Raw genomic sequence first — 25,515 nt, 5'->3', positions numbered from 1 at the left:
ACACAGTGACTGTAGTGCCCTACTACTAATGAATGCACAGTGACAGTAGTGCCCTCCTGTTAAGGAATACACAGTTGTATACATAGCAACTTGTGTAGCATGTTCATCTTTTTATGTGGGGATGACAACGAGAAGGTTGAGGGATCGTATAATTGAACACAAGTCCAGCATTAGGAGGCAATGTGACACAAATGCTTTATATAAACATATAAAAGAAAGTGGTATTGGACATATGTTTAAATTTAGGGTTATAGACATGTTGTTTAAAACTTTAAGAGGGGGTGACATATGCAATCAATTAGAAGTAAGGGAATATGAGTGGATAGTGCGATTGTCAGCAGACACTGAACCTGGTTTAAATGCAGCCGTGTCAATAAAACCAATTTTAGTAAAGTTGCAGCACAATTGTTTGAAATGATTAATGTTTAGGTAACATGGATTTGGTCATGTTTTTAAGATTGCTGTAAGAATTTTATAGTACTGAATAAATAACTATTTTTATAATTTTATGCACATTAAGTAAGATGTGAGTGTTGAGTGGATGAATTTCTGAGTGTTGAGATATATTATACTTTTTATATATAAGAATAGGTGTATATTTATATGTGTATATATATAAAAGTTTGAATTTTATATTATTTAGTAAAAATGCTAGTAGATATATTAAATACTGATGTAGTTGATCATATGACCTTGGCTGCAGGTCATGTGATGTGTGGTGGGTGTATTTAAATGTGAATGTAACTGCACCTTGTGTTAATCATTGAAAAAGGGAGTTGTCCCGAAAGCTTTGTGTTGGATAAAGGTGTTCTGCTTTTTACTCAACTGTGTTCGTGTGTTTTTGATCTTCAGTATTTCTGTCAGCAATTCATCAATAAGGAATACACAGTGTCAGTAGTGTCTTCCTACTAAGGAATACAGAGTGTCAGTAGTGCCCTCCTACTAAGGAATACACTGTGTCAGTAGTGCCCTCCTACTAAGGAATACACAGTGTCAGTAGTGCCCTCCTACTGTGAATACACAGTGTCAGTAGTGCTCTCCTACTAACGAATACACCATTTTAGTATTGCCCTCCTATTAACAAAACTACAGTGTCAGTAGTACCCTCCAACTAATGAACACACAGTGTCAGTAGTGCCCTCCTAGTAACAAATACATAGTGTCAGTAGTGCCCTCCTGCTAACGAATACACAGTCTCAGTAGTACCATCCTACTAACGAATACAGAGTGTCAGTAGTGCTCTCCTACTAATGAATACACAGTGTCAATAGTGCCCTCCTAATAATGGATACACAGTGACAGTAGTGCCCTCTTAATAAGGAATACACAGTTTCAGTAGTGCACTCCTACTAACTAATACACAGTGTCAATAGTGCCCTCCTACTAGTGAATACACTGTGTCAGTAGTTATAACCTACTAACAAATACACATTGTCAGCAGTGCCCTCCTACTAACGAATACATAGTGACTGTAGTGCCCTCCTACTAAAGAATACATAGGGATGGTATTGCCCTCCTGCTAAGGAATACACAGTATCAGTACTGCCCTCCTACTAAAGAATACCCAGTGTCAGTAGTGCCCTCCAACTAGTGAATGCACAATGTCAGTAGTGCCTTCCTGTTAACAAATACACAGTATCAGTAGTGCCCTCCTACTAATGAATACACAGTGTTACTTGTTCCCTCCTACTAGTGTCAGCAGTGCCCTCCTACTAATGAACACACAGTTTCAGTAGTGCCCTCCTACTAATGAATACACAGTGTAGTAGTGCCCTCCTACTAACGAATACACAATGACTGTAGTGACCTACTACTAACAAATGCACAGATACAGTAGTCCCCTCCTGTTAAGGAATACACAGTGTCAGTAGTGCCCTCCTACTAAGGAATATACAGTGTCAGTAGTGCCATCCTACTAAGGAATACATAGCATCAGTAGTGCCCTCCTACTGTGAATACACAGTGTTAGTAGTGCCCTCCTACTAACGAATACACCATTTTAGTATTGCCCTCCTATTAACAAATATACAGTGTCAGTAGTGCCGTCCAACTAATGAATACACAGTGTCAGTAGTGCCCTCATGCTAATGAATACAAAGTCTCAGTAGTACCGTCCTGCTAACGAATACAGAGTGTCAGTAGTGCCCTCATACTAATGAATACACAGTGTCAATAGTGCCCTTTTAATACTGAATACACAGTGACAGCAGTGTCCTCCTACTAACAATTACTCATTTTCAGTAGAACCCTCCTACTAACCAATCCACAGTGTAAGTAGTGCCGTCCTACTAACAAATCCGCAGTATCAGTAGTGCCCTCCTACTAATGAATACACGGTGACAGCAGTGCCCTCCTACTAACAATTACTCAGTTTCAGTAGAGCCCTCCTACTAACCAATCCACAATGTAAGTAGTGCCGTCCTACTAACACATCTACAGTATCAGTAGTGCCCTCTCACTATCGAATACACAGTTTTAGTAGTGCCCTCCTATTAATGAATACATAGTTTAAGTAGTGTCCTCCTCCCAATGAATACACAGTGTCAGTAGAGCCCTCCTACTAAGGAATACACAGTTTCAGTAGTGCCCTAGTACTAAGGAATACACAGTTTCAGTAGTGCCCTCCTACTAATGAATACACAGTTTCAGTAGTGATCTCCTACAATCCAAAACAGAGAGTCATTAGTGCCCTTCTTCTAATGAATACACAGTGTTAATAGTGATCTCTTACAAAGGAATACACAGTTTCAGTAGTGCCCCCCTACTAAGAAATTCACAGTATCAGTAGTGCCCTCCTACTAATGAATGCACAGTGACAGCAGTGCCCTCCTACTAACAATTACTCATTTTCAGTAGAACCCTCCTACTAACCAATCCACAGTGTAAGTAGTGCCGTCCTACTAACAAATCCGCAGTATCAGTAGTGCCCTCCTACTAATGAATACATGGTGACAGCAGTGCCCTCCTACTAACAATTACTCAGTTTCAGTAGAGCCCTCCTACTAACCAATCCACAATGTAAGTAGTGCCGTCCTACTAACACATCTACAGTATCAGTAGTGCCCTCTCACTATCGAATACACAGTTTTAGTAGTGCCCTCCTATTAATGAATACATAGTTTAAGTAGTGTCCTCCTCCCAATGAATACACAGTGTCAGTAGAGCCCTCCTACTAAGGAATACACAGTTTCAGTAGTGCCCTAGTACTAAGGAATACACAGTTTCAGTAGTGCCCTCTTACTAATGAATACACAGTTTCAGTAGTGATCTCCTACAATCCAAAACAGAGAGTCATTAGTGCCTTTCTTCTAATGAATACACAGTGTTAATAGTGATCTCTTACAAAGGAATACACAGTTTCAGTAGTGCCCCCCAACTAAGAAATTCACAGATTCAGTAGTGCCCTCCTACTAATGAATGCACAGTGTCAGTAGTGCACTCCTACTAACAAATACACAATGTCAGTAGTGCCCTCCTACTAACTAATACACAGTGTCAGTAGTGCCCTCCTACTAATGAATACATGGTGTCAGTAGTTCCATCCTACTAACAAATACATAATGATTGTAGTGCCCTCCTACTAACGAATACACAGTGACTGTAGTGCCCTCCTACTAATGAATACACATTGACTGTAGCGCCCTCCTACTAAAGGGTACCCAGTGAAAGTATTGCCCTCCTACTAATGAATACAGTGTCAGTAGTGCCCTACTACTAATGTACACACAGTTTTACTAGTGCCCTCCATTTACCAAAAACACAGTGCCAGTAGTGCCCTCCTACTTATGAATACACAATGTCAGTAGTGCCCTCCTACTAACAAATACACAGTGTCAGTAGTGCCCTTCTGCTTATGAAAAGTGTTAGTTGTTTCCTCCTACTAACAAATACACAGTGTCAGTAGTGGTGTCAGTAGTGTCCTCCTTCTAACGAATACACAGTGTAGTAGTGCTCTCCTACTAATAAATACACAGTGACTGTAGTGCCCTACTACTAACGAATGTACAGTGACAGGAGTGCCCTCCTGCTAAGGAATACACACTGTCAATAGTGCCCTTCTACTAAGGAATACATAGTGTCAGTAGTGCCCTTCTACTGTGAATACACAGTGTCAGTAGTGCTCTCCTACTAAGGAATACACAGCGTCAGTAGTGCCCTTCTACTGTGAATACACAGTGTCAGTAGTGCTCTCCTACTAACAAATACACCGTTTTAGTATTGCTCTCCTATTAACAAATAAACAGTGTCAGTAGTGCCCTCCTACTAAAGAGTACACAATGTCAGTAGTGCCCTCCGACTAACAAATACACAGTGTCATTAGGGCCCTTATGCTTACGAGTACATAGTGTCAGTAGTACCCTCCTACTAACGAATACACAGTGTCAGTATTGCCCTCCCATTAACGAATACACTGTGTCAGTAGTGCCCTTCTACTAATGAAAGATTGGATAGCCAACCAGTCCCCAGGCCACAGCCCAAAATCAGAGCCTACCTCTGAGTCCAAGACCGAACTGTCCCTGGAACCCACCGCCCCCCCGTCACATCTCTAACCTTGTACCTGGCACCCTGTGCTAGTTGCCTCTGTGCCTCCTCTATCCCTTGCACACCACCCCCGAGATCCCCAACTGTGAAGTCATCGTCACCCCCCTCCACAATCCTCAATCCCTGGCTCCCCCAACAATGCTGCCATAGTAAAACCATTTCCTTCACCTTCGTCTTGTGATGTACTGGGAACCGGTGTCTCCACTGCTACCACCTGCTGCAATGCCTGTTGCTTTTTCCCTCCAGCTGGGGTTCTCACTGCTGTGCATCACCTCTTTCGACCTGGGGTCTGTTCAGGTTCCTGTACCACCTATGATGTTGCCACCTCCTGGAACAGCTCCTCCGCTTGGGCCACAGTTGCTTGCCACCTCTGCCTTAGCTCTGGTAATTTGGCCATCTGTAAAAGAGAAACAAAATATTAAAACTATTCTATAAGCCCGACTGCCCTACTCCCCCACAACCCCTGTATTGCCTTGTCCCCGCACCTTAACTTACCCCTGGCTGCCTACACTTCACCTTTCAACCACCCTGTCAGCCACACCTCCTACCATTTGCATCCATTCCTAACCCTAGAATATCCCCTATTAATATCCCTCCCCATTTGTATCTCTCTCTCTCTCTCTCTCTATATATATATATATATATATATAAAATATATATATTAATAATTAATTAATTAATTAATCATGTCTCTCTAATTATATCCCTATCTACCAGCCACCCAATCCCATCACAATTCACACAATCAAGCCTAAAAGCACTTACCTTTCCTCCCAGCATGATACTCCATAGCGGTAATGGCTAATTAACGTAGTGCGCATGCGCAAACTGTCGCTCGGACCCAACGGCTGAAAGAACGGCAGAAGCAACCCACTAAATCACCAGGGAGTATGGAGAAGATATTCCACCACCACCACCGAATACCAGGACAGAGTGACACCTGAATGACCATGATGCCATCCTGAAGCCGGAATGACCGGAAAAGACAGACTGACACCCACGAACCCACCAGGGAGCATGAACAGCAATCCGCCACAACCAGCAACACAGATGAAGCCGGACACAATGATGGACCCCAGAACACCTGCCACAACCACCGAGATAACCTACAAGGACACAGCAGCCCACATACCCACCAGGGAGAAGATATTCCACCACCACCACTGAATACCAGGATGGAGGGACACCCAAACGACCGTGACACCATCCTGAAGCCGGAATGACCAGAGAAGACAGATGGACACCCATGAACTCCCCAGGGAGAATGAACATAAATCTGCCACTACCACCAATGCAGATGAAGCCAGACACAATGATGGACCCTCAAATGCCTGCCACAACCACCGAGATAACCTACAAGGACACAGCAGCCCACAAACCCACGAGGGGACACGAGGAGATGATCCACCACTATCCCCCAACACTACAGCCTACCACGACCACTGGGAGAACCATTTTCCCCAGAAACATACATGGCTAGCCCACGAAACCCACCAGGGAGTATGAGGGGGTGATCCAACCCTACCCCCCAACCTAATGGGACCGGATTACACCAATGAACCCCCTTTGCCTACCATGACCACCGGGAGAACACCTTCCCTTTTTTTTTTTTTAATTTCTATATCACCCCGACCGCATGGCACCGATGGCCTACTACCCAATGGAGCTAAAGACAGGCCCAGCCTCCCTCCACAGATGTCACTCAACCACATGGCCCCACCGAAAAAGGTCCGATGAAACCCCCAGAGACCCGTGGATGACAGGGAGCAAAGAAAACCTCAACACCCAGGTAAGCCTAGCACTACTCCCATCACCACTTCATTTTATATATATATATATATATATATATATATATATATATATATATATATATATATATATATATATATATTTTTTTTTTTGTGACCACCCCCCAACCATTCACCCACACACACAGTATTCTATCACCCTTTCCTACCAGTAAGCTCAAACTATATTCCCAGACTCCAGCCAGCCCTTAAATTAACCTCTAGAAAACACCAAAGGGGGAAATTGACACAATTAACCTAACCCCTTCTCTCCCCACCATCCAAGGCCTGCAGTCATCCACGATACCCAGAGGTTGTCTGGATGTAAGCTAGTTGTTACTGCACCAACTCACACCAAATGTGCCTACTTCCTTTAATCCCTAACACTTAATACTCTTAGAAGTCCCACCTATTCCTACCTCACTTCCTTTTATGTCTCCCTCTCTCCTTAACCCATTCACCACCACAAACCCACTATCCTATCCAACTACAATCCTTACCTTACTTTCTACCACTATACCCTCCCCACACCTCTTTACCCCCTTACTCGAGGGATCAGGACAACTCAGTTTGTCCCAAATTACATTTATAAAGACTAATGGCCCTTCTTCAAACATCTTCAATTCAAGCACACAGAGGAAACATAACACACAGATATGAATTCATTATGGCCATAGAAAATATTTTTGGCTAAATCAGGGAAAGAAAAAAGAATACACGTGTGAAAAGAAATTCACCATATCCAGCTACAGCGGTAGAAACAACTAGCATTATGTTTAAATATAGATTTAAAAATGAAGAGGGAGCTAAGAAACATGACTGATGAAATTGTAAGGTAAAGAGACTTTAAACAACAATCCAAAACAAAGAGTGTATATGTGTGTATGTGTGTGTGTGTGGGGGGGGGGGTCATTCAAATATTCATGCCAGGGAGCAGTCTTATGCGAAGGTACTTGCTGCTTTATTAAGAGATGAGGTTTAAGCTACAGAAGACTCACGTAACTACTGCCAGGAGGCATGTTTTGTTCCAGTTATTAGTGTAAGTATGGTAAGTGTGGGGAATGGAGTACACACTCTGACAAGGCAATATTCATCTTTAAAGATGTCTTATTTATGTATGCTTTTGTTCTTAGTTTATTTAGACCCTGTCAAGTCTTCGCGTCATGTGCTAAACTAGCCTGATTTTTCTCTGTGGATGTAATGGCCCAATGCCTCATTCTTTCCTGCTAGAAGTGAGGGTTGAGCAACAGAAGCAGTGCCATCAGCCTTCTCAGGTAACTTCAAGCTTTTCTGGTTTTGAACCCTACCATCCCCTTCCTTAGCATCTGAGTCACAGAAGTGAGCAGGAGCAATGCCTCCCCCTGATATTGAGTATTCTTCCATATACCCCACGAGGGGGACCATATAGACAGTGCCCTCAGCTCATACATTGCCATGTTATACACTGATCTGTTCTGTAGACACCAGCATTCTAGGCCAGACAATCTTCCTCCTGCCAGTAGAAGTGAGTTAATGCTAGCTACTCACTCCAGCCCACTGTCATTAGCTCTTCCAGCATGTATGTCCCAAATCATTTGAGTCACAAAGTCTCAACACTGTACCAGGAACTGATTGTTTAAAGCCCTTTTTGCAATTATTCTGTTTACTTTAAATATGCATCTAAGATTGCAGGTGACATTTTCCTGAGTAAGAATCATTCTTCCAAATGTCATTCTGACTTGTATGGACTACTGTACAGATGATCAGAGAGGGATATTGACAATCTACATATTTAGAAGACCATGTTTATACAGATAGTGCATGTCTTTTTCTGTTTGTTTTTTCTTGCAAGTTGTTTAAAATAGGGGCTATGTTCTACCAGCTTGAACTATATCCTCCTATCCTTTAGCTTCCTTTCAATAATCCGAGTTACAACAACAGCATTACAGAACAAAAAGTCCATTTCAGAAGTATAGTTTTAAGTACTTAACCCATGGTCCACATGCATCTGCAATGTTAAAGCTATAGCTCTTGGATGCTTAGAAGCCTTGGTTTTTATAGTTCTTCATATATTTGGTAATTAGTCCATTTCCCCTAACAGCGTGTAATGTTAGCAGATTTGTAGCAAAGCAATGTAGCAGACAAGGCAAAGGTAACAGAAAAAAAACAGAGTTATTAGATATTTATGCTTAATTATGTAGATTTCTGAATACAGAATATGCCTTTGCATTTATTAGCTACTAGAAATGCAAGTATGTATTCCCATGGTAGTCTACAAACAGAAGTTTTGAAAGAACAAGCAAGTGCATATATTACTGTTATGTTTTACTGCAGGAGCTAATTAGTTGGAGTACTGAAAATGTAATAATGATGCTGCAGAAAGAGACAGTAATATTTGAAACAAAAATAAAAAAAATGATATTAAGCAAAGAAGTTTCAAGATATGAAAAGTATGTGTAAAGGATGTGAAGTATTTAGGGGTATGCTACATATAATTGGATGCATATTAAACTCCTTTACTTTTTTAAGCAACTCAGTATGAGGTTTGGTGAGCACAGACTCGATAATTCAGTGCATAATTTAACCATGTTGAATAAAATGCCCTCGTAAAAGAATGCTGATGTTTAGTTTGAATAAAACTAAAGCAATAAAGAAACTGTCAGGGTATATTTAAAAACAGATTACGTGGCATGAATGCAGGTTTATTTAGCAATCAACAAATAAAAATATCAGCCCACTTGGCTTTGCAGCTCTGAACTAAAAATACAGAGTTCAGTCCATACAGCTTCACTAAAAAACAGGCTTTCTTTTGACACAAGGACCTTTCGAAGGCCAAACCTTCAGCCTCAGTAAAAAAGTACACCCACAAATGAAATCCACAGATAACTTGAAGTGGGTACTCACACCAGGCTTCTAGGGTTTTCCATCAGATTATCCTTCATTTAGAGACTAATTTCTGGAGTACAGCTCACCAGACTGCACTGTAGTAATTACCAGTAAAAACCTTGTGAACTAGCTGATTGCTGTAAGAATGTTCTGACATTGCATACTACAGTATTCATTTTGAGAATGCATTTTATGTAATCAAGCTGTTACAACTACCCAACACATCACAAAACCAGGGGATCTGTAATTACAATGATGGGTTTTAGGCCCCAAACAATCCATCACCATTTTTACTGGCTAGAAATGGACTGTGGATCACAGAAAACTGAACGGCTTTGAGGGATGGTGACTCTTAGTTTTGTTCATAATACAGGCTATATATTTGTTCATCACATTCTGTCTTCTATTGCATGTGTAATCTATTACATTACTTTAGGTATGCACCAAAGGCAAGTATTTTAAAATGAAATGTAACATACAGCTATCAAATCAGAAAAATCATTACTTGTTCCATTTCCTGGGTCATTTATTTGACCACATGTAAGTATTTTATATCATTAAGATCTGTTTTAGTGAACATTTTCTAACAATAAATGAGACCTTAGCAACATTTATAATGCTGGTGGCTCAGTGTCTCACTTGCTATAATCTGTAGGGTTCCTGTGTGGTTGGATGTATGTGACCTTGTTCTACCTATGCAGGGGGTATCACACACAAACTGGATAACCATGGACAGGTTTTGTGTTCCTGTCCAGTGATACCCCCCCTCCCCAAAAAAAAGTAAAAGGGAACAATTAAATTATGGACTGCACTTGGCATCCACGTGACATGGTCTCACAAAGTATTCCATCACTGATTAAAATCCATGTTACAACTTCTACTGGGTGACCTCACATAGGCAATGGTTATTACAGCATACAGATCTTATGTTTGGATGTGTCCTAAATATACATAGAGACATGTATACCAGAATTATCTGTAACAGCAGTCTGATAAATAAGTACATGTTACCCAGTACTCTACACAAAAGTTGTGCCTTTATAGGCACAACACTACACATTTGTCCAGTGCATGTATGCACACACACACACACACACACACACACACACACACACACACACACACACACACACACACACACACACACACACACACACACACAAAACAGGGAATGCTGATTGTTTCACTGCTGTCTGCTGCCTGCACATCAGAGCATAGTACAGGGCCATAGTTTTTTATTATTGTAGACAGTAGCTTTCAACATGCCATTATATAATACTTATTGATTGAATGTCATACATATGTATGTACAATGGTTGCTTTTTTCCTCTTTCCCCTTCAATACTTTTTTTTTGTTTTGTTTTGTTTTCTTTCTTTTTTTAATATATTTTTTCTCTCAATGGCAGTACCAATGACATGGCCCAATTCATCAGTCCCTGACCAGTGCCAGCCTTCCACTCCATCCGTCTTCAGGCCTGCCTCCCCACCGAGTGCAGTGTTGGGTTAGGCAATAGGTCACCCCTGCAGCCTGTGGTGATAACTCAATAAACATAAGAGACCATGATTCTTCGCTACTGTAACAGTGGCAGAGGTGCATAGTACGTGACCCTGCAGAGAAATGATGGAGGTGGAGGGAGAGTGATGACTGACCAGATTGTGGAAGACCATATCACCTGCCTGGGAAAGGTCCCCTTGCAGACATCAGAGTGACTTTGATGACTGTCCCTGCCATCACCACTACAAGTGAGACCCAGTGATGAGTGTGGTCATCAAGCTGACTGACTTTTCTCCCTGGATATCATATAGTCAGCCCAATACAGAAGGCTATACTCGCTCAGTTCACAATCCTGGTCTTCTCCTTCTTTTTGTGTCATCACTACCCTGTTTGTTATCTAACCTTCCCCTCACAATCCATGCCCTTTGTTTATGTTCCGCTGTCCCCACAACCCAAAGTGTGTCAGCACCTCACCTGGCATTCATTTCCCTGTTGTTTGGTGTGCTGTTCATGTATCCCTCCATGTAGACCTAACACTCTTCCATTTCCCTGTTGTTTGGTGTGCTGTTCATGTATCCCACCATGTAGACCTAACACTCTTCAATTTCCCTGTTGTTTGGTGTGCTGTTCATGTATCCCTCCATGTAGACCTAACACTCTTCCATTTCCCTGTTGTTTGGTGTGCTGTTCATGTATCCCACCATGTAGACCTAACACTCTTCCATTTCCCTGTTGTTTGGTGTGCTGTTCATGTATCCCACCATGTAGACCTAACACTCTTCCATTTCCCTGTTGTTTGGTGTGCTGTTCATGTATCCCTCCATGTAGACCTAACACTCTTCCATTTCCCTGTTGTTTGGTGTGCTGTTCATGTATCCCTCCATGTAGACCTAACACTCTTCCATTTCCCTGTTGTTTGGTGTGCTGTTCATGTATCCCTCCATGTAGACCTAACACTCTTCCATTTCCCTGTTGTTTGGTGTGCTGTTCATGTATCCCTCCATGTAGACCTAACACTCTTCCATTTCCCTGTTGTTTGGTGTGCTGTTCATGTATCCCTCCATGTAGACCTAACACTCTTCCATTTCCTTGTGTTTTGATTACATTCTTCCCCATTTTCATTTGAACAAAAACAGGTACCTGTTCTTTAAGCAAAATACACTCCTCTTCCCTGTCCTCTTGCATTCTTACCTTGCTCATTTCCCTTGTGTATGTTCCCTCTGCTTGTTGATCTCCTTTCCCTGCTGTCCTATACATTCATAACTGCCCCTTTTTATGATAAAAAGCTAAGCCGTTTATTGTGGATTGCTGCCTTTTCTGTAGCACTGTTACACACAGCACATATGTATGTACTTTGGACATACATATTGTAGATCAATTTGTGTGTACATACCTTTAAGAAGCTATCCAAGGGCTTGTACAAGTGTATAAATACTGAGCATGTGCGAGCTTGACTGCCATTTTGTAGTTAGCTGTTGATATGTGAACATGTATGTATGTAAGCTCTGTTTGTTAGTTGGTTTGTTCATATTTAAAGATGCCGCTTTCTATCCTGATGTGTTTGTATGTATTAAAGCATCTGAACAAATATCCCAGCCTTCTTATTATTTGTATTAGAGATGAGTGAGCGACATATACTACACGCTTATCCATTTTCTTTGCATTATTCCTTACCACAGTTTTGAGATTTCTTCTTTCATCAGAGGCCCTGAGATTTTTGCAGTGGCTAAAATGCTGTGTAACTAAATACAGAATAATCCTTGCTAGTTTCAGACAAAGAAATAACATACAAAATAGTAACATGATGACAGTAGCAAACAAACTACAAACAAATTTAGCACAATTACATTTTTTTCCAAATAGAAAGCTATGCAATAAGAATTTTTTCACTTACCAGAATCCTTACATCTGTTCCAGTGCCCTGCATCTTTCACTGTGTCTATAATCCTAAAACTGAATTTTTTGGCCAGGGAGAGGTAATGTATAAGGTGAGGTGATTAACATATCAGATGACATATGGATAGGGTAGAAATGGAAAAGAAAACATTAGAATAGGTAAAGAACTAAAATAATGAGTAAAAAGGTCACACAGGAAAACCAACTGGTTAAAAAACACAAAAAGAAAAACCTAGCAATGCTAAACTTTCCACTGTGTGATACCTTAAACCTCTTGTATCAGAGGCAACATGAGATATATGCAAATTACCACTTAAAGGTATCAGGTGTTTCAGCTAAATGGCAATTCTGAATGTCCATGACTTTTTCTTTTACCTTTAAGTCTATTTATGGACAATTTCAGGCCAATAAAGCAATCCCTTAAGTCTATTTATGGACAATTTCAGGCCACAAAGCCAACCTTTAAGTCTATTTATGGACAACTTCATGGCTTGAAATTGTCCATAAATAGACTTAAAGGTAAAAGTAAAAGAAAAAGTCATGGACATTCAGAATTGCCATCTAGCTGAAACACCTGATATCCTTGAGTGGTAATTTGCACATATCCCATGTTGCCTCTGATACAAGAGGTTTAAGATATCACAGAGTGGAAAGTCTAGCTTTGCTAGAATAGGTAAAGAAGAGAGAAGACAAAGTTTTATGCTATTTTTTATTATTAATGATTCCTGTTTATAATTTGATTATTATTATAAATAATATTATTATTGGTTATAAATTTAACTGCCTTATTATTTATGCTTTATGGGGAGAAGAGGTAAATGCAAGAAAGACCAAGTGACATACAAGAAGGTAGAGACTGAAAGTAGTGTCTTGGAATTAAATGTGTGATTTGATTAAAAGCAATACGAGGAAAAGAGGTGGATTAAGGTAATATTTAGTTATGTGATGCTTAAGAGCAGGAAAAAAGCCCTCTTTCTTAAGGACATTTGTAAGTCTGAACACAAATTTTAAGGTATAATTATTATTTCTTTCAACTAGGTTGAGAAGGACTACATTTTGCTTAAACTGTCTGGGAGTCCCATAGCTCGAGACAAAGCTCAGTGTAGCTTTGCTTGGTCTGCTGAAGATTAATTGATAGAGATTACAGCCTGGGAGTGCGATGGATCTTAGGTTGTATGTTGAAGTTCTAATGGTCAGGCAATAAGAGACAACTGAAAGGAATTTTCTTCTAGGCATTTTTAGTCCAGAAATCTGAGTAATAATTAAGCAGATTGTCATGTAGTTTTAGCCATTTTGCCCTTGTATGTGTTAGACAGTGATGGTATGTTTGGGTTATGTATCCACCAATGTAACTGCATTTGTTTTTTAAGATGGTAAGGTTATTTTGGAGATGACTGCTGTTAATGGTAGACTAATTTGGAAATAAGAATTACTTTTCTACTATCTGTGCTGTTGTCAGAGAAGAGAAAATTATATATTTTAATTTCGCAAAAGAGGAACTTATTAATTTTACCTCTAGACTAGATTTGCTCATGTAGAATTGAAAAAAAGTTTTATATACATGAAATGCATTGTTGTTTCAAGATGAGTTTTTTTAGTTATTAGTTTAAAAAAACGTAACAGGACTGGAGCACTAAGAAAGTATGTGCCGTGTTCTGAAACTTTTGTTTTTTGAAGAAGAAGATACAATTTCTGACACTAATTAGAATAAAGAGACACCTGATTTCAGTTACTTTTTGATTACAAGAGGAGAAGGGCTGATCTATAGATGACCTGGTTGTCTTCATAAAGTAAAATAATGTTTGGGAAGGCCATGAGAAAGGGAGGTGCGCTGCCCCAAACTCCTCTTTGACACAGTAACTTACACAAAACCCTTATCCTAACAGTATCACTATTCTAACAGTATTCAGAAAAAACAGCTCTGTGATATTAGACTCTTTTTAGATTTGTAATTGCAAAAAAGTGTGTGTTTTCCTTTTGTGAATGTCATAGTTTCTCTATTTTTTTCAAGTGTAGCTGTTTACTAATGTGAAAAGTTTTAAATATTTTGTAGTGATAATATTCATTCCATAAAGCTAGTGATATTTGGCTCTGTTTGCCTGAATCTGTCCATAAAAAAATTAAAAAAAGTAAAAAGTCACAGACATTTAAAAGCCATATAGCTGAAACACTTAATGTCCTTATGGGTTTGTTTGCATATATCCCATGGGCCTGTATTACAGGAGGTTTAAAGTCTCAGACAGTGAAAACTCTCAGCTAGGTTTTTCTTGTAGTTTTTATAAATACTTTATTATAGTATAAGGCACACAAACCCAAAATTATATGTTTTGCTAAACTTTCACAAACAATTTGTCATATCTTGGATGCTCTATAAGCTAGACATATATTGTTAGAATATTTGTGTTTATCCAGACATAGGTTTTCACATGACAACAAGAAAATCCTTGTTTATTGAGATATTTACAGGAATATGAAAACATATGCTTAATTGCATGATTAGCAGCATAAATAACACAATATTTTTTAAGATGTGCAAATTTGAAAGACTGTTTTCTAAGGTTTTATCTGGTATAATGCAACAGTTTGTAAATCACTTGCATTTTGAAGTATTAAATATATATAAAAATATTGTTTATTTTCGTAATTACTAACAAACAACCAACAAGCAATATATCAGGTTTAGTGTGATATAAATGGACATTGACAATGAATTTTCCTGTTTTCTATCATGACATATCTCGCCATAACTCTCAGTAGTATGTAGGGCTCTCAGTTGTGAAAATATAAACATAAATATTGAAAATGTGAATAATAAGTGATGACCAGTGATTAATTTCTCTACTTAGGGCATCCAAAAATTAACAATCTTAATGTTCATTTTGTTAATGACCCCTTGCACTTTTTAATAATGCCTAGCGCTAGCAGGAAAGTCACTTAGAAAATGAAGCCAGATGCAAAAAAATTCTGGATGCCATAAGATCTATGGGTGGAAACTGGAAGTATACAAAGAAGGCTTTATAGGCTTGAATGAGTTAATAGTAAATAATTACCTTTATTTCAATCTTTTGACATCTACCTATGAAACTATATGTCAGTGTTCCCTCTACTTGTCACTAGGTATACTTTTGTCTCATGTTTTCTTATCAGTCATCCGTGCTTGCAACCATCTTGAAGTGACTCTTGGACAGTCAAGACGTGGCTAATTGTTTATCATTCCTTGTACTGCTCCTGTCGGCTTGCTCTCCTGCCTTCTTATTCCTAGCCATACTTCAGCTGACCTACCTGCTTCTGAATAGTGGGAAGAAGGTAACAGCAATGGATGCTTGTTTCTCCCACTCCTGTTTACCTAGCTTAGGGCTGCAGTGTTACAAGTGATGCACGACTCTGATGCATGGGGGAGCAAATAATCATATTTCAAAGCAATATTGTAGAACATCAGTTTGGGTAGTTAGCTGAATTTTATATAATTTCTAGAACTGCATCAGTAGCTTTTCTTGTTTATTGCAGTCAGACAGTTCTTCTCTCAAAATAGAAACAGACTCATGGATTCAATAACACCTACACTAAGCGCACACCATTCTGAGTGAACAGATATCAGTGGCATAATGCACACATTCTTCCTAATTTTAGTTTTCCTACTGGTATTCTTGAAGCTTTAAATAATGACAGGGATTCATAAAGGCTACCACAACGTGTAGACTACATGTACATTTATCTTTCTGAGTGATTAGAAAGCCCAAAAATGTGGTAGGGATGTTCTTAAATACATATTGTATACACTCAGTGTAGGCTTTATTGAATCTAGACCTAGAATCACTTCATGTAATTTCTGATAAAAAAGAAACTAATAATCATATTTTTGAGACAAATACCTTTCTACATATATTTTTTTAATTAGTGGAGTGTGATGTCTACGTTTTTTATTTGTTCTTTCTTTGCATTATGTATAGAACTGTGTGAATTAAAACTTAAGTTTTAAAATGAGTGCAGCTAGACAATATAAGCATAATATAAGCAGACAACTGTATTACTAAAGCACCATGTTCAACAACTACTAAGTTTCAGCCAGTAGTTTTGAAGGCAGGTATGTTGAATGAGGCCCTGTTGAGTAGTATAGTAAATAAGAATGGCAGCCATTGCCTTTCCTGGTATGAGTGTACACTAGCATGTAACCCTTTCTTTCTCTCTGACTCAAATGTGTCAATGTTCATTGAAGTCTATAGATTTGTAAAGAATGAAGATCATAAATGCTGCATGTCTACTTTCGTTTTCTGGTTGAGGAAATTAAGTACCAAAAGGTTCTGATGGCTACAAGCTCTTAAATCTTTATACCTCAATACAGAGTCATACAGATATTAATATAGCTGCAGAAAGAGAGACCTGTAATACCTACAAAATTGATTATAGCTTCTTTTGTGATATCACCACCAATAAAACCTGCAATTCTGAAATAGTGGATTTAAGTTTTAGGATACCACTAAACAGTGTCTCAAAACAGTTAAACATTAGAACTAGCAGGCTTGTGCCCTGCATTACCCACTATCAACCCTCACTAATAAAGTAATGGTGTGTCTAATATAAGGCCACTAATATTTGATTGATTTGTGAATTTGTACAATGCTATGAAAACAGTTTTGGACCAATAACTGGTCTTAGTAACAGAGACAAACAAGGGGTTCTGTCATCTCTAATATTCTCATCCTCAAACAGTAATATTTTGCCAACGTATTAAGAAGAAACCCCTGGACTCTGAACCATCTTTCAGCCAATAAGAAACAGGCTTCAATGTCTGTTAGCCATCAAGTTACTATTGAGCAATTTAGTAGTCCACGGATGAACATAATGGCAGAACAGCATTTACATACTATACTAAATGATTGCTTTTGATACCTGACACAGTCTTTACTGTCGCTAATGACATAATGAATCCTTGCAGCATCATTTTGATGACAGGACCATTATCTGAAAGCATAGCATTTCACTTTGACTCAATGTGATATTCTTTCAAACATAAAGTTAAACAAGCATACAGTGACTAGCCTTTCTTCAATTATGTGTGCATAGTGTGTGCAGAACTGAAGAACATCTCCTTGTATTATATTTCATTGTGAGGCCAAATATGACTGGTTTGCCAAGTTTGTTGATCTCTATGTACTTTAGGAAGGGCCAGGAGTTGGAATTCCTTTGATAAAACCATGCTGCCTATCACAAAGCAGGCATTAGATGTGAAGGTAGTATTTATTTATGATTGAGTAACTGAAGGTGGTATTTATTTATGACTGGGTAAATGGATAGGATGCCTCGTTGGAAAGAATCTTTACAGTTACAAAAAACTGGCATGCCGTACAGCTGCTGAAATACATGAAAACATAGATAGAGTTTCACATGATAGGTAAAGGGTGCAGTGCATAGCAAAAATGCTTGACCCCACAACTGAAATGAGATAGAGTTATAACTAGCTGTTATCAATTAAAGCAGGTTTAACAAACAGGAGTGTTCACAAATTCTTAGAATAGTTAAAGAGTACAGCACTGTGATATGCAGCATGGTTTTACCAAAGGGATTCCACCTCCTGGCCCTGTTCTGAAGTACCTAGATATCGACAAATATTTCATCAAGACAGCTGTTACAGATTAGAGCAGCTAGTGTGCAAACATGAATTGTTAGGATTTATAAAATTATATACCAGTAAAGGTAAATACATTTTTAACTCCTATAGTCATAGAAAATAATTTCTGCAGTAAATACATTTCTGAGACTCCAGCAGTAGAAAATAATTTGTGAGGGAAAATTTGGGTTGCATATTTTCGTCATTATCTTTAAAGCATTTACATGAAGTTTCGTGATCGAGATGCTCAGACAGTATTGTCTTGAATTTTGGAAGGAAGTGTAAGCCCTTTGTTTTGGTGTGGGTATTATTCCATAAAGCTGAAACTAGTCTGGAGAAAACATGCTGTCCGATAATTCTTTTGGCTGAGGGGGATTGCTTTCATTGTGGTGTATCTTAAGCAGTAGTCTGGTTTTCTTAAAGGAAGGTTTCTTTTCATAGGTGGGTGGTAATACTCTTTTAGTATTTTATGTAGTTGTATGCCTACAAGGAATGTTGATCGTTCAGTTTCTGGGAACAAACTGAGTTGATTTAGTAAGCGACATAGCTGAGAGTACACATCTGCTGTTTGAGCAAATTGACACATTTTATTTTCTGCTATTTGTATTCCATGACTAATACAAGTAGAGTGAAAGATTAGCAGTAAAACCCATGTACCAGTTTGAGGACAAAGATATTTTTAACAAGGACAATGTGAGCAGATTGATGGAGCAGATTTATTCAAGCTTTATAGTGTTTTAGTAACTATGTTATCAGTGTTTGCAGAGAAAGATAATGAGGGGGTCTAGAATAAACCCTTGTTTTCTGTATTCTGTCACAAACAAAATAAAACTATGTTGGGTATCTGAACTATAATGTTTGGAAGGTCAGGTAGTTTGTGAGTTCTTTCTTTCTTTCTTTCTTTCTTTCTTTCTTTCTTTCTTTCTTTCTTTCTTTCTTTCTTTATTTTCATGGTTGATTCACAGATCCAAGAAGGTCTGTTGAATCTCATTTGTGAGGGGCATTTATTGTATTGGGTGGATATCATAAGTTTACGATGTGAGATCTATTTGTTGGAGGCCTTCAGTGAGTTTTTTAATGAATAGAGAATGGACTTAATACTGAGCCTTGAGGGTCACTGCTGTTGAGGATGCCAGAATAATATGGTTGTTGGCAAAAACTTTATATGTTCTATTTTTAGGTAACTTTGAAACCATTTAATTATATTATCACAAAAGTTAAATTTCTCTAAATTTGGTAACAAGCAAACTGTGGGTTAACATTTCAAAAGCCCTCATTCATGATCGTGAAAGCTCTGGCTGTAATTAGTCCTATATTAGTGTTGCTGTAGACTCAGTCTGTGAGTGTTAAAATGGCAGCGGTAGTGCTAAACCCATTTTTGAATCCATGTTGTCTGCCTGAAGAAAAAGGTCACACCTCTTTATATGTTTGAGAATTTGCTTGTATAGTTCTTTTCCCAGATAATTTAGCCATTGGACATAGGCTAGAGAAAGCTCTAAAATATTTCAGAGTTTTGGGAGGGAATATTTAAGAGAGGAGATGGTGGCATGTTTTACTCTTGGGAGAACAATTCCTTAGGTGAGGGATAGATTGAAGATGAATGTAGGTAGCTTGACAATTACATCAACTGTTCTTCAAAGAAATATAGAGTGGAGAGTAGAGCATATAGCCATAGCCGGCCTTAGGCATAGGCCAACTAGGTGGCCGCCTATGGCGCCACTCTAGCAGGGGGACTTTTCCAGTATTTATTTGGTGTAGGTAGACCAGGATGGGGGCACCGGGTGGTGTGGTGGGGGTTGCCATGGAGTCCTTTTGCCTAGGGCACCAATTGACCTTAGGCCGCTCCTGCATATAGCAGAGAATGCATTTACATTTATAGTAGACAGAGATTTTGGAGAAGTGACAATGGTAGCATAGTCTGCAAGGGGATAAAGCTCAGGCTGAGCATGAATGCCAACAGCTGGGTAGGTGTGATGACTGAACTGAAGGTGGTGGTGATAGTGTGCATGCCTGTAAGGAGAAAGGATTACTAGTTTTCTGTTTAATTAGTTGAGCAGCTTTGAGGGCTACATGGGAAGGAAGAGAGATAGATGACTTATCCTGTTAATTACTTATAGCAGTCCAGATACTTAGCCAGCTGTGAACCAGACCAAGAACCGTGTGAATCCCAAGCCAATAAACAACCACACAATGAACCCATCATCTAATTTTTTTTCTTAATAATTTTCACTAGAAGCTAGGTGTACTGGCATGGGGATTTTGGTGAGCTCAAAAGCATCTGTTTGGTAAGCAGTAGAAGTTACAATACCCAAAAACACATCACCATTACTGAGCCTGTGGTACCTTCTTCCTTTTGATTAACACCTCTTATTCCATAGATATATTGAAACCAAAATACATATACTATTAGCTCAACTAAAACTACATTACAGAATCTCCCATATGCTTACTTAGGAAGCCAGGTGTTCCATTGCCATAAATATACTGCTTATATGGGTTGCTTATTAGATCACCTTCCCTGCAAACCTAAATATTACTGAATTACCCTAAATAAAACACTGCCTACCAATGGTAACTTCATTACTCATTAACGCACTCTCCTTCAAACATCTAAATTTCAGTTGCTGTCCTCATCTTCCTCTCAACAAACTATACAGTACGTCAAAACTTCTTCCCAATTCTGAATTCTAACTCTCTTCAACCGAATAAGCCACAATTCATCCTTTCCAGTTGTAAATCAGCCATCTCAAAATTAGGCCCTGCCTGCTGAAGATATTAACTGAACTGAAAATCTCACATCACACAAAACCTCTCTACATTCCCAGCTACTCAAAGAAACCAAATGTATCTACTACAGAGGTGCAAGTTAACCTCTATTCCACCATGCACAACATGTTAATTCAAATTCTTCTTCTTCACCTATAATTATTTTTTTACCAGAATGCCTTGTTATGCATGGTTGTGTCTTATACATCTATTGTGCAACTAAGACATTAATAACCTTTATGTTATGCTTATTTCTCATTCATGCTTAGGAAAGTGATATATGCATGTTTACATCTGTATGTTACCTCACTCTTTAGATTGCAGTAATGCATTTTATTTGTCTATTTGTACCTGCAAATGTAATTATCTGTATAATATTGTACTGTATATATTTTAGCTGTGTCTTTCTCTCTGTAGTCTCTACTTGTCTAGTTTGCCCAGGTCATAGTTGAAATGGGTCCTCAGACCAACCTGCCTACCTACTTTTCTAACAAATGTTAAAAAAAATAAATAAATGAACCTCTGTGATAGACATAATCACTATAGCTTTCACTTCCATAGCACAACTCTTTCCTTCTCTTTAGATTCTCTTAACACTGTTTTAATTCTTCTAAGCAGGATAAAAGTAGTTCGTAATCCCATTTTTTATTTTCATGATTTAGTCAGACTATAAGATATTTGGTAGTACTTTCCCAACACCTGTTTGAAGTATAAATTAAACTCTCACATCTGGACTACAGATTCAGCCATCCCCTCCCATGATGCTTTGTGGTCCTCTTTTTCACCAGCAGGCAAATGTAATTGTTGTTTCCCTGACTAGAAGAGATCATCTATGCCATGCTTCAGGCTTAAGCTTAAACACATGTATAATACTTCAGTTTTAGTTTTGACTGACATTTGGAGTCCTAAGAATGAACTCAGAATTGTTGACAAAAGGAACTGATGAGTGACAGTACAAATGCTTACAAGCATTTTCTGAAAGCACAGAATGAGAACAGTAGACTTAACAGCTGCGAGTATAACTGAGAAATAAATGAGGGGAACAAACTGTACTGGAGGTTCATTACAAGATCAAAGTTATTAAAATATTTTCTCACTGTACAACTGGACCTTCATGAGAGATGAAACTGCATTAATAAAGTCATCACAAATATGGTTCGAAATCACATTTATTATATGTTTGGCACAGAGTAGGAGTTATATTCAGTCACTGTGTTATGTCAAAGCAAAAGAGAGCTGGGGATGTTGCTGATAGGGGGGCATTGAATTAATTGCCAAGAATTGTGGGGCTTGTACAGGAACCTAGCCTGCTTGCAGAAAATTAATATTTGCTGGCTGTAACCAGGTTAATTTCAGATGAGTGAGTGTCAGTGTTTCCAGTAGTGTTACATGACGTGTCCTGTGTGGCCCAGCACAAGCTACTTCAGGGATGGTAAAGCAACCTTGTATACCCCCAGGCAGATACTTATGCACATGCACAGACACATGCGCGCGCGTCCGCGCGCACACACACACACACACACACACACACACACACACACACACACACATACATACACACTCACACATGTTTGTGTACGCATTCACATGTATACATGCTCACTTAAAATGTAGTTCTGATCATTATGCATAACCTAGAACTTCTGTGTTCTCATGAGGCAAACTGGCAGGCTTTCTTCACATGCTGACTTTTTATATGCAGGATGGAAGAAACTTGAGTACAAAGCTCATCCTTTAATTTATATCATTTACAGATAAAGGATAAATTCCTAACTTATATCATGTCTCCTACACTTTTGATTCTCCATCCTTAGTATACATTTATAAAATATATTTGATACTAGGCTACCTATCATTGAATCAGATCATTGCATTCATCAGTTTAGATCTGATATAGATTCTAGATGTATAGTTTGCTCCCCAAAAATGTATCCAGACTATTGGTATAGATAGACCATAATAGTTTTCTGACATTCCCAGTAAACACATCAGTAATTAACTGGGACTTCTGTGGCAATATCTACATGTACAGTTTCTGGAATCATAACATGAAACTTCAGCAGCCTCTTTATATGTATAGATTCTGAGCCTGTCATGCTGCACATGACAAGTTAATTTGATTGAATTAACTTCTCTAATAAAGGATATACTTACTAAGTACCTGAGAAAGGTACTGAACTCTACTGTGAGTTGTAGAGGTGTAAATGACCTAGTTATTTAGCAAACGAAAGAGATTAAAAGAGAAAGTTCATGTGCTAATAAGGAGCAAATTATCATGGAATGTAGTAGCTGCATTATTAATGCAGGCTACAGGTTGCGGTGGTGGTGCTGCGGTAACGTTGTCACCTCAGAGTATGACGTTGTCCTGTTCGATTGTCAGCTAGACCGTCTTCTGTGTAGAGACATGCGTGAATGGGCATACCTTCATTGAAGGTTGTGCGTCAGAGCTGGCAACTTGGCACGTAAAAATCTACTGCCAATCATTAGCGGACCGGAGTTCCGCTGTGGCAACCCGTAACCGGGAAAAAGCCGAAAGACACAACAACTACAGGTTTTATTTGCAGTCTACAGAAGCAATGGAAAAAAAAACATTAAAAAATCCTATGCTGTTACAAAATTTAGGAACTAAGTGGTTCAGAATAGTCAGAAACATTTGAATGAAATATAATGAAAACCTTGGTGTGAAATTTCTGATCCTGTGTTTTGTATTCTCCCATTTCTCCCTCTGGCAGCATAAAATACACTGGCAGCATTTTGGGTCTCAGCAGTAGCTATAAAATCAAATAAATGCCTTCACTTAGGACTGTCTGATTTGATTAATTTTAAAACAAAATGACTGAGAAGCTGTTAGAAATAACAGATCTGGCATTAGATGAACATGTGAGAATTGCTTGTCTTGTTATTTCACTTTACCCTAGAAATCACACTAAAATAAACAAGCACAGTACATAGACAAACACTTAGCTTGATATTTGTGGATGTAGCACTAATTTAGTTACAAACAGCTTGAGATAATGTGAGAATATATTTATATTAAACAGGGGCTCATTAACAGCTAATATGCTATGTTGTCTAAATTTATATGTACTGTTTGTTCTGAGAAAAGATCATACAAGACCAGCAATACATCATCTTTTTTACAGCTGGCAAATTACATTGGAGTCTCATTAATCTACTGAAAGCAACAAGGATTAATTATTGTACTAACACAGCTGGCTGTTGATGCGATGCATTATGTAGATGCATGAGAGAGCTGCATATTAATCTTTGAATTGATTGGTGTCTCCCCTCCTCTTTTCCTAATAGATGTGTGCCCAATCACTGTGAACATGGTGGCAAGTGTACTCAGACATGGGACACCTTCCGATGCAGCTGCGATGGGACAGGATACTCTGGTGCTACCTGCCACAACTGTAAGTGAGAGTCTGTTTTACTGTAGCATGCCACATTGCCTTGAAGCCCTCCATAATAATGCTTCCCTAAAAGACTTTAAACAGAAAGCATCAGTAATGTTCTTTTTTCAGCAATCTGTCTTTGGTATGTTCAGTTTCACTATTATTGACAATGGCACCTAATAGTTTCACATGCATATTGCTGTTCCATTTTTGAAACCTATCTAGGGTAAGAAATTGAGATGCTCTGTATCAAAATATAGTTATTGCTGTAAATATTGGCAAACAATACTTTATACATGTGGAAACTGAAAAAAACCAAGTGGTCTGTATTTTCATCTTCTTTGTAAGCATCACAGTTATGTACAAAGACTCCATGCTCTTGAAGGTATTTACCCATACTATCCTGAACTCATTGTTCCTTATTCTGGCCAGACTCATAGCCATAGCAACTAATTGCTCTATTCGAAGAAGCACAGTTTTTCAAGGCTAGCTATGAAGCCGAATACAAGTAATGAAATATACTGTTATGTGTGATGGGGGATGTTACAAAATTTGGAACAGAAAAATTGTGTTGGAAGTCTGTTTATTTTAACCTACAGTGACAAAGTGTGTTGTTTTTTACCATACTATTACACTCAATCCCTTTATTTGAGCACACAGTGATGACATATGTTGCTGTTCTTAAAGAAGTACATTTCATAAATATCAATAACATAGTAATATTGTCAATAATTATATACAATTTCTCAGAATGATAAATATACATGGTATATATATGTATATATATATATATATATATATATATATATATATATATATATATATATATATATATATATATATATGGGTCCACTTGATATGGTCAACATTTCACAATGTTGAAATTCATATCGCCAAGACCATATGATCGACATTTGAAATGTCGACCATACAAGTAGAACATAAAAAAAAAAACAATAACTTAAATTAATGCTGCTAGCAGGGGGGCTTCGCCCCCTGCACCCCCCCCATAGGGGGTTCCGCCCACCACACCCCCCAGAACTTAAATATTCCAACTCCGAGATTGCAATACAGTAGAGAAGTGGAAATCTTTCCATTCCACGCTGTAGGGAGATGCCGGTTCCACATGGTCGACATTTCAAATGTTGGTCATATCGTTTT

The 25,515-nt window shown here is 38.5% G+C and overlaps 1 protein-coding gene across 1 annotated transcript in view; it reads left to right on the top strand.

Moving 5' to 3' along the window:
• Positions 1–25,515, top strand: part of CNTNAP2 (contactin associated protein 2) — a 7,772,136-nt gene that overhangs the window by 4,016,841 nt on the left and 3,729,780 nt on the right. The window contains exon 10 of the mRNA XM_044064985.1: positions 24,266–24,372. Coding sequence (XP_043920920.1) covers positions 24,266–24,372 — 107 coding nt within the window. The remainder of the gene's footprint in view (positions 1–24,265; positions 24,373–25,515) is intronic.

The sequence above is a fragment of the Protopterus annectens genome, chromosome 3.part0, assembly GCF_019279795.1.
Source record: "Protopterus annectens isolate FY-2018-M chromosome 3.part0, PAN1.0, whole genome shotgun sequence".
Taxonomy (NCBI): domain Eukaryota; kingdom Metazoa; phylum Chordata; order Ceratodontiformes; family Protopteridae; genus Protopterus; species Protopterus annectens.
The sequence above is the reverse complement of the archived record's forward strand: the minus strand, read 5'-3'. Positions and strand labels throughout refer to the sequence as shown.